The 21,309-nt window shown below is 43.8% G+C and overlaps 1 protein-coding gene across 3 annotated transcripts in view; it reads left to right on the top strand.

The window, feature by feature from the left end:
- Positions 1-21,309, top strand: part of CASKIN1 (CASK interacting protein 1) — a 396,595-nt gene that overhangs the window by 231,233 nt on the left and 144,053 nt on the right. For all 3 annotated transcript variants that reach the window (XM_073636485.1, XM_073636486.1, XM_073636484.1), the window contains exon 2: positions 5,024-5,075. In XM_073636485.1, coding sequence (XP_073492586.1) covers positions 5,024-5,075 — 52 coding nt within the window. The remainder of the gene's footprint in view (positions 1-5,023; positions 5,076-21,309) is intronic.

The following is a 21,309-nucleotide window of genomic DNA, read 5'->3' as shown; positions in this document are numbered from 1 at the left end:
TCTATATATTTTATTCTTTTCCATTTTATTCTAATCAAAATTAGAATTTTGGAAGATGGCTATATTCTTTCTATTTAGTTTTATTCTATTCTATTTCTTTCTGTTCTATTCTATTCTTTTTCATTCAAATCCTTTATTTTCTTTTCTATTTTTTATTCTATTCCTATGTTTTCAATTTTTTTTTCAATTTCTTCTGTTTTATTCTATTCTTTTCTATTGTATTCTTTTCTTTTTTTTTTTACTATTCTATTCCTTTATTTTCTATTCTATGCTTTTATTTTCTATTATATTATTTTTTTGAAATTAGAATTTCAGAAGATGGCTATATTCTAACACTAATACACGGTGGGGTTGATTTACTAAAACTAGAAAGTGCAAAATCTGGTGCAGCTGTGCATGGTCACCAATCAACTTCTAACTTCTGCTTGTTGAATTAAACTTTGACAAAAGGTCATGGAAGCTGATTGGTTTCCATGCATAACTGCGCTAGATTTTGCACTCTCCAGTTTTAATAAATCAACCCCACAGTCCTTGAAGAAAATCAGCAATAGTCAGCAATATGTTTCAAATATTTTTTAATTTGATTTAGTTTTCGAATTTGGTTCAAATTCTATTCAAGTTCAGATACCTGTATTTATCGGCGTATAACACGCGCTGGCATATAACACGCACCCCAAGTTTAGAAGGGAATTTTAAGGGAAAAAAAATGTTTTACGGAAAAAAACTTACATTTAAATGCCCATCAATGCAACCTTATCAGTGTCCATCTGCATGCTTGTCCAGTGTCATTTGCAGCCTTGGTGTCATTTGCAGCCTTGCAGTCATTTGCAGCCTTGCAGTCATTTGCAGCCTTGGTATCATTTGCAGCCTTATCAGTGTCCATTTGCAGCCTTGCAGCCTTGTCAGTGCCCATCTGCAGCTTTTCAATGTCCATTTGCAGCTTTGTCAGTGTCCAGTTGCAGCCTTGCCCAGGCTGCAGTTAAACTGCAGTGACTTGTCAGTGTCACTGCAGTTTGAAAATGGCGCCGCCGAGACACACAGAGCCGGTCCTGTGTATCTCGGTGGCTCTCTGCCACTTTTGGCTCCTCTCGTAGTCCCGCCCGGGATGGGCATGACTGTGAGCGGAGCCGAGCGCTGCCCATATACAGATAGCCGAGGGTACTCGGCTAGGTTTGGCTAGCTCCGCTCACAGTCACGCCCAGTCCCTGTGTCCATCATAGGGCGGGACTGGGCGTGACAGTGAGCGGAGCTAGCCGGACCTAGCCGAGTACACTTGGTTATCTATGTATATCGGCAGCCGGCACTCGCTCCGCTCACAGTCAGCGGGGGATCGCAGGGGATCAGCGTATAACACGCACCCGTGATTTTCCCCTGATTTTAAGGGGAAAAAAGTGCGTGTTATACGCCAATAAATACGGTAATTTGTTATTTGCGGACGAAAGTTTGCTTTGTTATTTCAGATTTATTTGGTTACTATTGTAATTCAGAAATTCAGATACATCCTAATCCTCGAATAACGAAAAATTTACCCACGTGTCGATTCAGAACGAAATGAACCCCACATGTCTACTGGCCAGGGAAGGCATAAGACAGTCTGTCTGGTAGAGGGTGAAGGTATAAATCTGGTCCTGTCTGTCTGATATTTGTGTGGTTGGTCAGGTAGGTGTAGGGAAAAGAAGGTGGTCAAAAATGATTTATTCAATCATAGAAGTCTGGAGACAATAAGCCATCATGCTTCAGATGCTATAAGGTTTCCGCTTCATCAGGGATTAAATGCTGGTTAGAATAGAACGTTGTACTCAATTGAGTTAATATTGGATCAGTTCAACTCAGGAATAAACTGGCTCTTTAAAGCATCCTTCAGCAGCTGGTTATGTACCGTATGCCTCAACAGCTGTCAGTAAGGAATCACCCTTATCTCGAATAAGTTATATGCCTCTGGGTGCCCCTGGGACTTTTTATTGATGAATGTTACTAGGGCACATGCAGAGAAAGGTTTACTACTTTGAAAGGGGGAAGATCGTTTTTTTGATTGCAAAGAAATTTTCCAACATGCTTCTTGTTCAACAGCCGCTTTAGAAAATGTAAAGCATTTGCAATTGCTTTTATTGGGACTTGTATGGCCACCCTTTAAAGCAGCCTGTCAAAATTGTGGGCGACTATTGCTGCTTTTCTTTATGAATGTGGCGGCTGTCAATCTTAGCTTTTTATCACTACTTGGTGAGTCACCAACGTGGAAAAAGAAGCCACAAGTTAGGGGTCACAGTAATGGCAGCTGCCATTCCTCTCTACAGCAACTCCAGTCCTCAAGTACCCCCAACAGGTCATGTTTTCAGCAGTGGCGGCTCGTGGGTCTTTTTTTTGGACAGGGCGGCAAACAACCAACCCCCCGGCCAGCGGACTCATCCAGCGACACCCCCCCCCCCGCGCGCGCTGCCAGCAGCACAGACGCACACAGTCATCCCAACCCCCATCCAGGAGGACCCCTGCCCACTGTCTGCCTGGCACTTACCCTATCTTAGTGGCGGGTCAGGCAGCGGGTGAATGGCAGCAAGATGTGTCCCGGGAGCGGGAGTTTCCTCTCATAGAGACACCGTGTGTCTCTTCTCTCCTCCTTGCAAGGCGTCCAATAGAATCGCCTGTACTGTCAGCCAGTCAGGTGACGGGTACCAGACACGCTTCCCGATGGCAGGGAGGAGGATCAGTGTTGCAGCACACCTGTGTGGGCTCTGGACGCATCCTCAGTGTCCCGAGCCCACCCTATTTTGAAGCCTATTAGAGCGTTTGGCTCTAATCAGGTGTTAAAAAAAAGCCCTGGCCGCTGTAATTCATGTGCCCGGTGACCCGAAAGGGGCCGGACACATGAATAGGGGGCGGTCACAGTGGCTGTTGATAGATTCATGCTATGCACTGCATATAGGGGGTGGAGAGAAGAGAGGTGGGGGCGCCCACACACCCCTAAACAACAGGCTGCCGCTGGTTTTCAGGATTTCCCTAAGATGAACCGGCTGTGGTAATTACTAAGGCAGTGAAAGGGATCAAATCACCTGTGCAAAATAATGGAAAGCCTGAAAACATGACCTGCTGGGGGTACTTGAGGACTGGAGTTGAGAAACATTGCTCTACAGTAGGGCTTTTTTTCTAAGAGAATAGGTGCAGGAACTCCCCCCTTCTGAGCCCCCCCCATATCTCCAACTCCTACCCTCCTATGAGCACCATCCCTTAGTTCCACCCCTACCAACCTCCAAGGACTACCCCAAGTATCATGTTTCGGTGCTAAATAATTTTTATAGGATTTGTTCTTGTCTAGCAAAAAAGCAGTAAAATAGATCCCCTGGAGCCAGCAACAATAGATCCCCCCAGCAACAATAGACCCCACCCCAGCAACACTAGATCCCTCACACAACAATAGACTTCCCCAGCAACAATGGATCTCACCGCATACTATAGCAAAATGGGACCAGGTTGGGGAAGGTCAAGCTTGTTAAAGAAAACCTGTCGTTCCCAACGTGTTGAAGAAGGTAGGCTCCTGGGCTTACACCGGTTTCACTGCTTATTGAATCATTGACCTAGGGCAAGTTTATAGACTGGGCAAATGGACTTTCCTGACCCACTAAATATGAAGTCAAAGGATGAACATGAGGGCCACAGAACAACCTAGAGCAGTGGTCCCCACGCGGGGGATAAACGATTTTTCGCGGGCAATGGCTGGTGTTAGCGCTTCAATCATCAGGGCACCATGCTTGATTTGGTGTCAGGGTGATTGAAACGCATTCTTTCTATTATTACATTGTAGTGATAAATGAAATAGTTCAACTCACCATAATGCAGAATCAGCGGGAGCCCTGAGCGTGTCAATTGCCACGTCGCCTGCCACCAGATGTGGATTGTCACTTGCCACGTTGCCTGTCACTAGATGCGGAATGTCACTTGCCACGTCACCTGCCACAAGATGTGGATTGTCACTTGCCATGTTGCCTGTCACCAGATGTGGAATGTCACTTGCCACGCCACCTGCCACATTGCCTGTCACCAGATTCGGAATGTCACTTGCCACATCACCTGCCACGTTGCCTGTCACCAGATGCGGAATGTCACTTGCCACGCTGCCTGCCACCACTGTATTGGTGGCAGCACTGGTCCATTTAGCACAGAGGCAGGCCTCTGTGCAGTGGTGGGTTGTGAATGAAGGCAGGAAAGTGGTGATGCAGGGTGGGCAGTGAGAGATGATGTCATCTCTCTGCTCCCTGCCGCACCTCCGGCACTGAGGCTGACAGGACACCGACTGTGAAGGCAGAAGAGCGGTGAAGCGGGGGGGGCCGAGAGAGAGATGATGTCATCTCTGCTTGCCCGCTTGCTTCTTCCATCCACCGCTCTCATATGCCGGCCACTCGGCTGTCTTATGCCGGCCGCCCGGCTCTTTCATGCCCGCCTGCCCAGGTGTCTCATGCCTGCGGCCCGGCTGCAGAAAGGCCACGGCCCGGTAGTGGGCCGCAGCCCGGGAGTTGACGACCCCTGCTCTACATTGAAAACAATGTTTAGGTATTTTTAAACTTGCTAAACCTGTGTTAATTGCGTCAGTTCATTTATTTTTTTTCCCTTCGCAGTCCACATTACACGCACACTAATGGTTGCTTGTTGATGCACTTCAGCAGTGTGAATCTACAAGAACCATCTGTTATAGCTGGTTCTTATTAATAGGGAGAAAGAAAGTGCTGTCTAGTGCCAGCCATTGGGCACAGGTGGTATTGCGGCAGGCTATGTGTATAGACTCTGGTCTGTAGGAGTTGTACACATACTCGCCCACCTATTTAGCTGTGTATTTATTTTTTTTCCGGTAGTTTTATTATCATTTGCTACGTTTTAGAAACTCTGAAGCTCTAAGTAAATCTACTGGTATAATAGAATGCCATTATTTTGTGGTTGCTGTGCAGGTGTTCTGTATCAGAGGCTGTGTGATGAATCACTAATTGAGCGATACAGCTGTTCTCAATCGTATCTTTTCTCTTTTTCATTGTCACAGAGCTCCTGGGTTCTGCAAAGAGAGTGAATGTAAATTTTCAAGACGCGGATGGGTAAGTAAATGACTCTATTTCCCGTTAAATGATCACATCCTCTGTACAGACTGTGCCTCTGCTTTTAGAAATGAGTAGAACGTTTCAAAGCAAGCTGGCGATAAAACTTAAAGCAGACCTGTCCTAAACCTGCGCTGATAAAACTAACCATGTGAAGAAATCATACTTTCCATCAAGACCCCCTATAGGAGGTGCAGCTCCCTCCCAGGGATGCTGTTAGAAATCATGGGGCCCCATACAGCCTACCTGACAGGACCCCCCCCCCAGGCATGTGGGTGCAGGTCTAAAGCACCACCAAACACAGACAGTGTGGGCCACTTACCCACACCTGCACATAGCTCCCAACTGTCCCTGATTTCAAGGGACTGTCCCTGATTTGGAGCAATGTCCCTCTGTCCCTCTTTCCTCCTCATTTCTCCCTCATTTTGGTCTGATCTATATAGATGTATATAAAATGCACTTTTTATCTATCAAATAGTGTTTTCCAGCACTAAACCTTTCATCTGATTTCTAAATTGCTGCATTTGTAAATTCGAAAAGCCAATATAAACGAATAGTAGTGGTAAAAAAAGCACTTGTGGGTTTAACCAATCTTGTTTTTTTTAATACAATTCTCCTTTAAGGGGGCGTGACAAGGGGTGTGTCCTATGCCTGTATACTTTTGCTGATAGGCGTCCCTCATTCCCATCTCAAAAAGTTGGGAGTTATGCCTGCATACCTGTCCAACTAGGACCTGTGGCTGTGGCTGTGTTAGTACAGCTGCTGTGTCCACATAGAGCAGGGATATGCAATGAGCGGACCTCCAGCTGTTGCAAAACTATCACGCCTCTGCCTCTGGGTGTCATGCTTGTGGCTGTCAGAGTCCTGCTATGCCTCATGGGACTTGTAGTTCTGCAACAGCTGGCAGTCCGCTAATTGCATATCCCTGACATATAGTAACAGGTAGCTCTAGCTCAGGGATCTTCAAACTATGGCCCTCCAGCTGTTGCGGAACTACAGGTCCCATGAGGCATTGTAAAACTCTGACATTCACAGACATGACTAGGCATGAAGGGAATTGTAGTTCCTGAACAACTGGAGGGCCGTAGTTTGAAGACCCCTGCTCTAGCTCCACAAACCGCTTATTTACATGCTCAGAGTACCAAGCGCTTGAGGACATAGATTCCTCAGTCCCTTTTTTCTGCAGCCTCAGCAGCACTGCAGAACGAATGAACAGGAAACGTTCTGTACAGAAGCTCCTTGTTCACAAAATTAAGTGTAGTAAACACACTTTACTATGCTTGGGTTATAAATGAACACAGGGATTACTGGTACCCGTTGCTTACTGTGTTCATTCAGGAAATGAAAGGGACAGTAAATTTGACATGTTTACTGACACACCCCCCCCATTCTGATACCCATCAGCGATTCCAGGGCGACACTCAGGGGGGATCGGAGAGGCAGGAAGAGAGGGTCTGGTTGTGGAGGGGGATTGAACAGAATAGTGGGGGGGACACAATTACTGGAGCCAAGTGGAAAAGAAGAGAAGATGGTTGCGATGGGGGAGTGCTGTCAATTGAAGACATGTGAATTACGACGTGTTTTGCTGCATTCTAAATGCATTTCATACAGAAAAAAATGCAACATGTACTTTTGTTGACTGCCGTAAAATGGACTGCACTGATCTTCTCCCTGCACTCGCTGTCACTTTTCAAAAAACGGCGTGGCTGTGTGGGGATGCGCCCACACAGTTGTGTCATTTTATTCATAGGAATCTGTGAATGAGAGAAATACAAATCCATTCTTCCACTGTGGCAGATGGCTTGTAGCTCTCAGTGATCTGGTGAGTGTGCTTCTAGTTCATTCGCAAGCAGCTTTTAACCACTTCATCCTCGGAAGGTTTTACCCCCTTAATGACCAGGCCATTTTTTTGCCATATGGCACTGTGCTATTTTAACTGACAATTGCGCGTTTGTATGACGCTACACCCAAATAAATATTATGTCCTTTTTTTCCCACAAATAGAGCTTTGTTTTGGTGGTATTTGATCACCTCTGCAGTTTCTATTTTTTGCGTTATAAACAAAAAAGGAGCATTAATTTTGAAAAAAACGTTTTTTACTTTCTGCTCTAAGACCTATCCAAATGTAAAAAATCCAATTTCTTCATCAATTTAGCTCAATATGTATTCTTCTACATATTTTTGGTAAAAAATCCCTATGAGCGTATATTGATTGGTTTGTGCAAAAGTTATCGCGTTGGTTTTTTTTTACTGGTAATGGCAGCGATCAGCGATTTTTAGTGGGACTACGACATTGCAGCGGAGAAATCGGATACCTAACTGACACTTTTGACATTTTTTTGGGAACCAGTGCCATTTTATTATAGTGATCAGTGCTAAAAATATGCACTGTTACTCTATTAATGACACTGGCAGGGAAGGGGTTAACATCAGGGGCAATCAAAGAGTTAAATGTGTGCTTAGCTGGTGTTGCTCCGACTGGATAAGGACAGAGATTGGTGTTCCTGCTTAGCAGGAACACAAGATCTCCATCTTCTTCCCTGTCAGCATAGCTCCCAACTGTCCCTGATTTCGAGGGACTGTCCCTGATTTGGAGCAATGTCTCTCTGTCCCTCTTTCCTCCTCATTTTGTCCCTCATTTTGGTCTAATCTCTATAGTTTTATATAAAATGCGCTTTTTATCTTTCACAAAGGGTCTCCTATTGCTAAACCTTTCATTCAATTTCTAAACTGCTGCATTTGTACATTTTAAAAGCCAATATAAAGGAATAGTAGTGGTAAAAAAAAGTCCTTGTGGATTTAATTAACCCTTTTTTGGGTTAATTCTCCTTTAAGGGGGTGTGGCAGGAGGCGTGTCCTATGCCTACATATGTTTGTTAGTAGGTGTCCCTCATTCCCATCTCAAAATGTTGGGAGGTATGCTGTCAGAACAGCAATCTGCAGATCGCCTTTCTGCCTCTCTGGGGAACGATCGCGGGTGACCGGCGGACATCGGCATACTGATTGGCATCCCCTTTGTCCAATCAGCGAGCGATCCCCAGGGTCTTTTGCATGACGTACAGGTACATTGTTTCGCGCAATAGAGCCGACCTGCCGCAGGAAAAGCGCGGTAGGCGGTCGGCAAGTGGTTAAACAGACAGCCCGTACAAAGGGCTGAAAGCTGTAGGGTTTGTCTGCAGGAGCTTGACATTGCACCCATGATCATGAGTTCAATGCTTTGCAGGCATCTGCTGGAAAAAAAAAATAATAAATGCACATTTTTTTCTGCAAAAATATGTGAATTTTCCTATTTTTCTCCCAAGAGGTGAACTTATGCTTTAAGGATGTAATAAAATAGAATTAAACCTCCGCAAAGAAGAAAAAAGATTTGGCCCCAGGAGCTTTTAGCCATAATGTGCTAGCATGTGCAGCCTATTAGCACATTATTGTAGACTTACCTGGCTAATGGTCCCCTTCAGTGCTGTGCTGTCAGTGCTCACGCTGGTCACGGGCACTCTTTAAGCTGCGATGGCTCAACTCCTGTGCATGCACCCCTGAGTCACATTGTCACGCTTGTGCCATAAATGTACGCTGAGCTGCATGTGCGCTGCTTAGTGTAGACAAACCCTGACAGGCAAGGACAATAGCTTATGGCAGAAGAGACTAATAATGTCTCTATTATCATAAAAATTCTACTTGTCAGCATCTTTTTTTTTTTTTTTTTACATTTAATTCTGCTTTAATTATTACAGAGCGGCACTAATTTGTGCCTTTTATATTTGCCTAGAGTTCAGCTACAAGGGCTCGTTAACAGTAGCATCGCCCTTTGAAGAGCGATCCACAGTGGATGCGTTATGTTGCCTCCTCACTGCCTGTTTTAACCCCTGAAAGCCCATTCCGCAGTGCGTGCGGTTGCAGGGGTGTTTGCAACGTAGCTCCAATTATGTGTTCAGTGGGTGGCAGGGCCACAAGGGGTGGGCAGAAGGGGCAGCTTCCCTGGGCACTGTGGTATCATGTGAGGTGGGGGGGCACCACAAGGAGGTTGGGAGAAGGGGATTTGTGCTGGATAAGCCTTGTTCTGGGAGGGGAAATTTGGGGAGGTGTGCTGGTGGTTTGAGGGGATTTATGTTGGGAGGGGGATGTGAGATGAAGATTTTTGCTAGGAGGAGGGATTTCTTTGGTGGGGGGGGGGATTTGTGCTAGCAGGGATGATTGGGAGTATTTGTGCTAGTAGGGGAAATTCAGGGAATTTGTGCTCAGAGAGGAAATTGAAGGGTTAGGCTCGATTCACACCTATGCATGTTGCTTTTGAGCGTTTTTGGAGGTTTTTTTTTCATGCTTGGCACGTTTTTGAGCAGCGTTTTTGTAGCGTTTTTGCTGCGTTTTTGCCGCGATTTGCGTTTTGCGTTTTTTTTTTGTTTTTTTTTTCATTTTTTTTTACAGTCTTAAAAAAAAATTACAAAAAAAAAAAAATAAAAAAACGGCAAAAACGCACCAAAAACGCTGCAAAAACGCTGCACTTGCGTTTTTGATGCTTGTCCATTGAAATCCATTACATGCAAAACGCTGCTTTTTTGCATGAAAAAAAGTCCCCGACCCTTTCCAAAAACGCAGAGATACAAAAAAGCATTGATGTGAACATGTTCCATAGGAACCCATGTTAAAAAATTCCCATGCATTTCTGCAAAATGCAAAATGCATCAAAAAACGCGCTAGTGTGAATGGAGCCTTAGAGGATTTGTACTAGGAGAGGGAATTTTTTTTTTGGGAGGGGGGGGGGATTTGTGCTTGGGCCATATGGGAAATGTGAGGATTTGAGCTAGGGGGTTGAGGGCAAAGATTTGTTCTTGGGTGGTGGATTTGTACTGGGAGGAGGGGGTATTTATGCTTAGGGGGAAGGAATGCAGATTAGTGCTTGATTTTTTTTTTTTTTGGTGGGGGGGGTTTGCTGATATATAATGCTCATACATCTTGAGGGGAGGGTGGGCGCAATTTGAGCACTAGATGACCTTGTCCCGGCACTGGTGGGTGGTACTGACTGGGTGGATGATTTTTTGCCATGCCACGATGCAAACCATCTCTGCTCTGGCATTGGTATATTCCTGTACAACTGTCTTAACAGCTTGTAGGAGCAGTTGGAGGGCAGTAAAAAAACACAGCTTAACCTCCTCTTTTTACTGCCCCTTCCATTCGCATTCGTTAACCTGTCTTTGCCATCACAACGGAGGCGGGCACTTCCAGCGTCGCCACCCGTTGTGATGGCAACGTCAGAAGTTTACGGCGCTGCGCCGTATATACTGTGCATGCGCGAGAACAGGCGGTGCATGCTGGTCGCTCAGCTGCACCAGAGCCTGGAAGATAGTGCTTGTGGGCTTCACATGCCCACAAGCAAGATGGAAAGTGCCAAGAACAAGGAATATAACATATCTTGCTCAATTAAATCGGCAATCGGGCAGCGATTAAAAAGAGAAACGTGAGTGCTAGTAATAAGTCTTTTTAAAATGAAGATATTCATCCCAAAAAAAAAAATTTTTCACAGTTGGAACTCCGCTTTAAGTTTTCAGTGAAGGGTATTGCCTGCCATAGCTCTAGAAGCACAGCGTCTATTAATTTACTGTTGTCAAGTACTAGCCTGCCCTCCAGTTCCAACCCCTGTGGTATTATAGCGACAAGCACCGCTGTTATTAACATCTGCAGCCAGGAGATTTGCAGTCACAGGATGCTGATTATTTTTTAACAGGTTCAAGATCTCTCTGCTTCTTTAGGGCAAATCTTATTTGGTAGATGCGTGAGATTTGTAGTCATCAGGGAGAGCCGGTGCAGATAGTCGCAGGTTGCCCCTGTGAAACGTGTTGTCACACCAGTAAAGGCGTACTTCACCAAACAAGACAATGATAAAGCCCTGAGCGGAGCTGACGTCCCAGTGCCAACACAATGTTCCAATACACTGCATGTACGGCACATGTTGGGTTTAATAATCACGCATCTTATCTAGATTTTGGAATTGATGATGGTTTCTGCAAGACTGAAAAAAAAAAAAAAAATCTTCCAGCTAATATGAGAAATGAATCTTGTCATATTAATAAGAACTGCTTGCAGTTATATGCATTTTTTAGCAGTTGCAATTCATTTTTCTGTGTTGTATTTAATAGTTTTGCATTTTTCTTTTATCCGTAAAAAAAGATGAAATATGACATTTCTATCACTTGAACGCATTCAAAAGAACCTGCAGAAAATGGGAAGTCAAAGTAATGTTAAAGCTAAACTACAAGCACAAAAATGCTCATTTTAAATGTATTCTTCGATAGCCACAAAAGATATAAATCCACTTTTGTATCAAATGCCCTTGAAAATCCAGTTTTAAATAAAAAGCTGTGCTTGCCCTTTCTATGTACAAAATACTACATTCAAAATATCAATACAATATAAAGTGCCTTTGGAACTTTTTTGAAGTGCAAAGAAACATGCAGTATATTACCAAGTATTGAGACACCTGCCTTTACACACACATGAACTTTAATGGCATCCCAGTCTTATGGCCCGTACACACGATCTGAAAATCAGACGACAGATCGTCAGTTTTTTTCTTCATCGGCTGCGAGGGAGGACGTGCTGTGATGCAGAGGGGGTCGCTGCTGGTGTCAGCTGCACTGGTTGTTCCCAACGTCTCAGAAGACATGGGTACGCTCAGGGAACGCCGCTGACGTCACATCTGGGTTGAAGGTGAAGCAGGTGGTGCGCGCGTTCGGAGCATGCATGCTCCTTCATCAGGCAATCCTTGGAGTTTAATTCATTATCCTTGTAATAAATGTATCCTAATTGTTGCACTTAGATGGCGCTGCTCTCTTTGTCTCTTGTAAAATGTCTTGGTATGCTGACACCTTAAGAGTTCCCTTCACTGGAACTAAGCGGTCAAACCCAACCCCTGAAAAACAACCACCCACCCCATATTCCCCCCTCCACCAAATGATTTGGACCAGTTCACAAATTAAGGTCCATAAAGACACGGGTGAGCGAGTTTGGGGTGGAGGAACTTGACTGGCCTACACAGAGTCCTGACCTCAACCCGATAGAACACCTTTGGGATGAATTAGAGTGGAGACTGCGAGCCAGGCGGTCTTGTCCAACATCAGTGCCTGACCTCACAAATGCACTTCTGGAAGAATGGCCAAACATTCCCAGAGACATACTTCTAAACCTTGTGGACAGCCTTCCCAGAAGAGTTGAAGCTGTTATAGCTGCAAAGGGTGGGCCAACTCAATATTAAACCCTACGGACTAAAACTGGGATGCTATTAACGTTCATGTGCGTGTAAAGACAGGTGTCCCAATACTTTTGGTAATATAGTGTATCTTTTCTGTGCTCAGTTGAGGTACCTGGGTGTGGGTGTCTCTCTCTCTTTTTTGCTTGCCCAACTGTTGCATGTGATGCCAAAGGTCATTGACTTGTGGGCGTCCTTGCAAGCACTGAAAGCAACAACAAAAGAAAGGGTGCACTGATCTAGTGCATTACCAACATAGCCATTTTTATTGAATAGTAAAAAAAAGTAATCCTACTTACAAACTCTTATGCAGCGTACACACGGGCGGACTTTTCGACTGGACTGGTCCGACGGTCCATCAGATTTTTGTCCGAAAAAGGCCGCTGCAGGTCCGATGGAACCCACACACAGTCGGATTGTCAGACCAGTCGGGTCGAAAAGTCCGCCCGTGTGTACGCGGCATTAGCAAGCATAGGCATGTAAATTGGTGCCGACGAGACCACCTCAAAGTCCACAGTGCTCAGCCAGTGGCATGGAAAGTCCTCATAGAAACCAAAGGCTAATGCGTTTTGAGAGTCAAACCCTCTTTCTCAGAGCCAAACATCATTACCGTGCTTTACGGTAAAAGAGCAGAGGTGTGGGAGGGACCCAGCTAACCCCACCCACAACATACCTGCCAAGAACTACAGGAGGGGCGGAGACAAGACCAGTAAGCCTGCGCAAGGAGAGAGAGCAGCAGCAACCCGTCTTTATTACAGGAAGCTCCTGGGCAGAGGTAAAATTTCACACTGAATTACTGCACAGATCTGGAAGAAATATACAAAGCACACCAAGAATGCACATGCCACTTGTATTTGGACAGTGTGTTATCCAGCTGTAAAGAGAAGACATTATAAGGTACCTCAGTGTACTTTGCCATCTCGCCATCGACAGAGCACTTTCAGGGCCCCTGAAAATTGTAAGCACATTACTTTCTAGCATAGGCTGCGACAGACCCTGCCTCTGGCCCATCTGGGAGTGCCCAAGCCAGGTGATTGGCTGTCTAAGCACTGGGCACTGCTTTTTTTTTTTTTTTAAGGGGGGGATGTCACATGAGCAATTGCTTTGCAAAGCAGTGGTTTGTAGGCATTGAGGCCTACTACATTTGATATGTCTTCTTGGCTGTTTTGTTTTATTCAGCCAAACAAGGATTTTGTATAGGAACATTGCACTGAAACTGTGAGCCGAGCCTTCGACTTCAGACCCGAGCCCCATTGACTTCAGAGGGCGAGTTTGACAGGTGGTGCCACCTGTTGAACTTGACATGCCGAGTTAAATTTACCATGGTCACATAATGTTTACAGCCCCCTCCAGCTGCATGTTATGTTTTAGGTGGGCGGTCAGGGGGATGGTAAAAATGCAGCTCAACCACCTGTTTTTTTACCGCCCACTGGCTGCCTATGGGAAAGACACCAAAATCCTCATTTGTGTAGACATCAAAAAGCCTTGAAAATGCTGCTTGGGCAGCGCCAACTTGGATAAAATTTCAGCCGCACCAGCAGACCCAAAGTGACAGTCTATAGCATTTCCCCTTCAATCGTCTCATGGTAGTTACATAAACGGAAAAGAGAGGTGAGGAGAAAAAGAGCTGGGCTAGGCACAGACCATAATTAGTCAATCCCAGAAGACAAGGCGCCTGTGATGTGCAAGGAGGAAGGTGGCTGTGCTAGGGAAATGACTCTTCTGGAGTATTCACATTTTCTAGCAGACAAATTACAAGTGAATAAATACTTGTTTCTGAAGAGGGAAAACACGCCAGTTAAGCATTTAAAACGCTTGATTTTTTTCTGGTGTTTTTGCTTTTAGGTGCAATTTTTAATACTTCTGGTCAAACCTAAATAATTGATTTCCTTTACATTTTCCTCTTTCTTTTTTCCCTGTTTTGTTGTCAAAATGATACAGTTTAAAGAGCTCAGTAGCTCAACCTATTGACACACGAACAATTGAATCATAACAGTGACCGCCCCTTCTTCATCCATATATCTCTGGCCAAGGCTTTGGTTTGAGTGAGCCAGCTTTAAATGAGATATCTGCCCTGTGCTAAAAAACTAAAGAGAAACATGGTGCTCGGGAAATCCTTTGTCATTCCTCAATATTTTTTTTTGTAAAACAAAGGTTGTGAAGGTTGTTAAACATACAAATATAAAACATCGTTTAAAAATGTATAAACTTAAAATAAATAGATAATATTGAGACAAAACCACTAAACCTTCCGTTAAGGGGTGAAAGCAGGGAAAAATATTGGAGCCAAAGTGATTTAGCTGAACAAACTGAATTTATATGCTTTGATTCATTACAGTGTTTTAGTTTTTTCTTTCCTTCTTCCTGTCTTCCTTTTTCTTTTGCTTTTTTTTTTCTTTATTGGTTGCGTTTCGCTTTAAGTTGGTTGAATTCAATCTCTAAGTGTGAAGCCTCTCATCCTGTATATCTGATTGATGCTGAGGGTTACTGAATGAAATTAGACTGTGTTATTAAAGGAAATCTATCAGTTTAACTTTTTTTAAATGACAGCTAGTCAAGAAGCTAAATGCACATTTGAAACTCATATATACAAAAAGCTCTATCTGGAATGAGATGTATTAAATCATGCAGATACTCTGGTGATCTATCTACCTGAGGCTGCAGAGCTTAACCACTGTGGTCCCAGTCAATGATCGCACTTGGTTTCTATGACTGTAGGTGGGTCCAGTGGGGTTTAATGGCTGGACCTCATTTGGACAATGACTGGTAAATCGAGCACAAGCCTAGGTTTTGGTCTGCATATTCTACCACAGTGCTACATTGTGGCACGTGGAAAATCCAAATTATGGCCACTGCAAGTCTGAGTTCAACCCTAAGAAAACCTCTGGATTTGCCCATGCAGAGCAAAGCAACATGTTTACCTAAAGTGGACCTTGCATTAAAAAGCCCACTTATTTAATCATGGGTCCAAACACATACAGTTTACCATATATTGAAGTTTCATTAAAACCTTATTTTATTTCAATGACCATAATATCACCAGTGGTCGCAGTAAATTTTGCTTGAGGCACAGGAAGGGAACAGAATGAGATCCACCTAGAGATTACACCACGATTTCTACAGGCATATCAACTAATAATCTATATAGGCCAGAAGTAAATGTGGATATCTACTTAAGCTTATCCTAGAAGCGATTTCATGATAGGAAAGACCTATTAGTCTATTTGGCCTGGAAGGAGTAGAGCTGCAAGCAACCATATCAGGGTGCTTCAAGACTTGACAGCAAATCCTCCTGCCTCTGTTGCTTGGGGAGTGCTCCCCCTCGGTCCCTAAGTGCCCCTGTATCTGCCTTACATAGCGAGATATCAGGCTGCACTTGATCCCACCAAGAATTTATTACTGTTGAAGCAATATCACTAGACTGCAAAACGCATTAGGTGAAGCCATGTCTGTTTGATCACGAAACCAGCAACATGACTTTTTGTTTTATATATTTACAGAGTGATGGGTTTAATATATTTCCATATGATAATATAGCTAATATATAATACGGGTTCTCTGGCCCATACAGTGTAAATGAGCATTTTATTTGTTTATTTGTGCTTCTGGAGCCACCTGTTGCTCTATGGGGGGGTACCTGTTACTCTAGCCGCAGGTTGTCTGTTTGGGCCATTAGACCTACACTAACACGTCTGTAACATTAGGACTTTGTGATTGTGTTCATACAGCCACTGCATCCCCATTGCGTAACATAGGCTGCCTGCACACAGCTTCAACCACATTAAAAAATACTGATTCACAGGCCACAGCACCTATGTGAATGAGCCCCGAGACCTCATTCACACACAGAGCTTTATTAACGCAATACAGCTTTATCTTTTAGATTTAGCAGGAATTTGTAAGTTATGTATTTGTCCTCTAATGATTTTAGTGTATTTCTAGGAAAAATATAATTTTGATATTTTTTTTTGGGGGGGGGGCAGGGTTGTCAGGTAGGCTGTATGGGGCCCCGTGATTTCTAACAACAGCCCTGACTGGCACAAATGGGAATGTCAAATAAATGGAGGTCATGCATTTTGTATACTCAATTTCAAAGCTTAGGAAGCATATCCCATGGTTGTTTTATGGATATTTTAGGTATATCTAGTGATTTTATGGACATCTAAATAAAATAAGGCTATATTAAAACTTAAACATATGGTGTATGTTGTGCCTTTTTAAAACCCAGCTTTTTTCTTAATTTTCTTCAATAGTTCTTTCCTCTGTATGGATGTGGCATGGTCCACCACATTTTAAATTATATGGAAATCACAATCGCAAATCAAACCACTGATCCTGTATATTGCTAAAAAAAAAGTAGTTTCATATGGACATGGAAACAGCCATTTTTTTTTGTTACATATGGCATGATGTGCTTTGTACTAGTCTAGCAGCGTATGCATTAAAGTTACATTCAGGATGTTCATAAAAAAAATAAGTCAAATCCAGATGAGTTCCAAGAAATTTTTTTTTTTCTGAAAATTATTTTTATTTAAATTTCCATAGACAGTTGCAAACAGAAAAACAGTCAACATTCAGCACTACAGTGCATCAGCACCAGTGAACAATGCAGCTCCCATTAACAAATCTAATAAACTCATGCAAAGAATGGAATAAAGAGCACATATTAAGCACTTACAGTGCGGACGGAAAGTATTCAGACCCCCTTAAATTTTTCACTCTTTGTTATATTGCAGCTATTTGCTAAAATCATTTAAGTTAATTTTTTTCCTCATTAATGTACACACAGCACAACATATTGACAGAAAAACACAGAATTGTTGACATTTTTGCAGATTTATTAAAAAAGAAAAACTGAAATATCACATGGTCCTAAGTATTCAGACCCTTTGCTCGGTATTTAGTAGAAGCACCCTTTTGATCTAATACAGCCATGAGTCTTTTTGAGAAAGATGCAACAAGTTTTTCACACCTGGATTTGGGGATCCTCTGCCATTCCTCCTTGCAGATCCTCTCCAGTTCTGTCAGGTTGGATGGTAAACGTTGGTGGACAGACATTTTTAGGTCTCTCCAGAGATGCTCAATTGGGTTTAAGTCAGGGCTCTGGCTGGGCCATTCAAGAACAGTCACGGAGTTGTTGTGAAGCCACTCCTTCGTTATTTTAGCTGTGTGCTTAGGGTCATTTTCTTGTTGGAAGGTAAACCTTCGGCCCAGTCTGAGGTCCTGAGCACTCTGAAGAAGGTTTTCGTCCAGGATATCCCTGTACTTGGCCACATTCATCTTTCCCTCGATTGCAACCAGTCGTCCTGTCCCTGCAGCTGAAAAACACCCCCACAGCATGATGCTGCCACCACCATGCTTCACTGTTGGGACTGTATTAGACAGGTGATGAGCAGTGCCTGGTTTTCTCCACACATACCACTTAAAATTAAGGCCAAAAAGTTCTATCTTGGTCTCATCAGACCAGAGAATCTTATTTCTCACCATCTTGGAGTCCTTCAGGTGTTTTTTTAGCAAACTCCATGCGGGCTTTCATGTGTCTTGCACTGAGGAGAAGCTTCTGTTGGGCCACTCTGGCATAAAGTCCCGACTGGTGGAGGGCTGCAGTGATGGTTGACTTTCTACAACTTTCTCCCATCTCCCGACTGCATCTCTGGAGCTCAGCCACAGTGATCTTTGGGGTCTTCTTTACCTCTCTCACCAAGGCTCTTCTCCCCCGATAGCGCAGTTTGGCCGGACGGCCAGCTCTAGGAAGGGTTCTGATCGTCCCAAACGTCTTCCATTTAAGGATTATGGAGGCCACTGTGTGTTCTTAGGAACCTTAAGTGCAACAGAAATTTTTTTGTAACCTTGGCCAGATCTGTGCCTTGCCACAATTCTGTCTCTGAGCTCTTCAGGCAGTTCCTTTGACCTCATGATTCTCATTTGCTCTGACATGCACTGTGAGCTGTAAGGTCTTATGTAGACAGGTGTGTGGCTTTCCTAATCAAGTGTACCTTAATGAGTAAAAAAAATGAACTTAAATGATTTTAGCAAATGGCTGCAATATAACAAAGAGTGAAAAATTTAAGGGGGTCTGAATACTTTCCGTCCCCACTGTATATCTTGACATCACCACAACTCGTGAGAACCAATAGCAACTGTACCAGGTGCCCACCCCGGCCTTCAGATAATCAGTACTTTACCCTCCGTACAAATATTTCAAGCTGACATCAATCAATCAGAGGCAGTAGAGTTATCGGTTATCCAATCACACCACACCTTATCAAATTTAGATGGTACACCTCTACTCAGATATGTGGTTTTGTATAACGGTAAGGTAGTATTTGCTAATGCTTCCCAGGCCATTATGGTAGGTGCCACCAGTTTCTTCCATGACAGAATTATTATTTTACGTGCATAATACAAGAGCAGGGTACGTAATGTACGGATCACCTTTTTGGGTGCTATCAGATCAACCAGACCTAGTAAACAGATTTCTATAGAGGGTCTAATGCTAATCGCCGTAACCGACTGGATACAGTCCATAACTTCAGAATTGTCTTAGCAAGTCTATCAGGGGTATAATAGTTTGTATGGAGGAATTTAAATTGTATCAAATGATCCCTTGCTGACACCAACCTAGAGAAAGTGGAACTCCACACGTCGTCCCAGTCATTATTGTCCATCTGCGGGAAGTCTATGAGTGCCAGGATTTGACCACATTCCCCCTGCAGTTAGTGGAAATTATACATTTTTGATACAAACATTTTAGTTTAACCGCTTCCAGACTGCCCACCGCCTTTATACTGCGGTAGGGTGGCCCGCCTGTGCAAAATCACGTACCTGTACGTGATTTTGTGGACGCGATCTGGGGTGCATGCATGCGACACAGTGGGAGACAATCAGCGGGTACGGCGGCCGCGATGGCTGGCGGGACTCGCTGATCATTCGGAGGAAAGGCAGAACGGCGGTAAACATGGAAGACCATCGTTCTGTCAGGGAGGAAAAGAGAGATCTTGTGTTTCTGCTAAGCGGAAACACAGATCTCTTTTTTTTTTTTTTTTTGTCCAGTGCATCCACTCCCCCCACAGTTAGAAAGCACTCCCTAGGAGCATACTTAACCCTTTGATCGCCCCTGGTGTTAACCCCTTCCCTGACAGTGTCATTTATACAGTGACAGTGCATTTTGTTAGTACTGATCATTGTATTGGTGTCACTGGTCCCCAAAAAGTGTCACTTATGCCGCGTACACATGAGCGGACTTTACAGCAGACTTGGTCTGGTGGACTGGACTCCGTCGGATAATTCGATCATGTGTGGGCTCCAGCGGACTTTTTTTTCCCAAAACTTCGACGGACCTAGAAATGAAACGTTTCAAATCTTTCCGACGACTCGAGTCCGGTCGAAAAATCTGCTCGTCTGTATGCTAGTCCGACGGACTAAAACCGACGCTAGGGCAGCTATTGGCTACTGGCTATCAACTTCCTTATCTTAGTCCGGTCGTACTTCACGTACAAATCCGTCAGACTTTGGTGTGATCGTGTGTGTCCAAGTCCGTCAATTTGTAAGTCCGGCGCACCTACGCTACAAAGTCCGTCGGAAAGATCGTCGGACCAAGTCTGCTGTTAAGTCCGCTCGTGTGTACGCGGCATAAGTGTCAGATTTGTCCGCCGCAATGTCGCAGTCCCACTAAAAATCACTGATTGCAACCATTACTAGTAATAACAATTTTTAAAAAAAAGATAAATCTATCCAATACTTTGTAGACGCGATAACTTTTGTGCAAACCAATCAATATACTCTTATTGGGAATTTTTTTTACCAAAAATATATAGCAGAATATTGGCCTAAATTGATGAAGGAATTAGATTTTCCTAATTTTTTTTTTATTGGATGTGTTTTATAGCAGAAAGTAAAAAATTGTTTTTTTTTTTCCAAAATTGTCAGTCTTTTTTTGTTTATATACGCAAAATATAAAAGCGCAGAGGTGATCAAATACCACCAAAAGAAAGGTACAACGTCGCACGACCGCACAATTGTCAGTTAAAATAACGCAGTGCAGCATCACAAAAAATGGCCTGGTCAGGAAGGGGGTAAAACCTTCGGAGCTGAAGTGGTTAAATCCTCATTTGTGGTAGGTGAATTCTGTGGCACACATGGACTCGGTCAAAATTTTAGATCGCTTATCAAATTTATGATTATAAAAGTGTCTCCTGCTCAGTGGTCACATGATCTGCTCTATTCCTTGCTCATTTATGTTCAGATGGGTGGTTCAAAAACCCTTTTCGCTAGAACGTAGCTCAGTGTTCTTGCTTATCTCTTCAAGCCGACATCGGCAGTGGACCACCATCTCTCCAGGTTTCCTGTGCTGGGCTAAGAATAGTCAGTGTTGAAATTAAATAGGACATCAGTTTTTTTTTTTTTTTTCTAAGCCACTCAAATTATCAACACTTACACAAACAAATGGATAGAAAACTGTCGCCAAAAACAGAGGTGTTAATGAGGTTGGGGAAAATGGAGCAAGCTGAATGGAATTAATTAGTTCCTGAAAGGTTCATGTGGAAATGAGATTTTTCAGCTTGGAAACCCTTGAGGCTTTGGAGAAAGTTAAGCCCTGGGGTTATAGGAGTGTGCATATCATTAAGTATGCATGAAAGTAAATAACTACGTCAATGCCACTACTTATCAGGTGTAAAATACCGCCACTTTTTCTGTCCGTAACAATATGCGAGTTGTGGAATCCATTTGGTGCGCAACAGCATGCCCATTTACAGTCAAAGTGCATTGTCAGCATGAGTTCTGCATCAGTGAATGTCCCTCCACCTGCTATAAAAATGCCAATGGGTTACCCTTACAGAGCCAAGTCCAATTGCAAGCAGCCAGGGCCGTGGATAAGGAGGTACCACCAGGCTTCCTGTACGGGGCCCAAGCCAGCAGGGGGGGTGGGGGTGCAGGCAGCTGGGTGAATCAGATGTGGGTGAAGACAGCACAGTCGGGGGGATTGATTACTAG

This window comes from Aquarana catesbeiana, linkage group LG06 (assembly GCF_042186555.1).
Source record: "Aquarana catesbeiana isolate 2022-GZ linkage group LG06, ASM4218655v1, whole genome shotgun sequence".
Lineage (NCBI taxonomy): Eukaryota > Metazoa > Chordata > Amphibia > Anura > Ranidae > Aquarana > Aquarana catesbeiana.
Note: the sequence above shows the minus strand (reverse complement) of the source record. Positions and strands in the feature narration are given on the sequence as shown.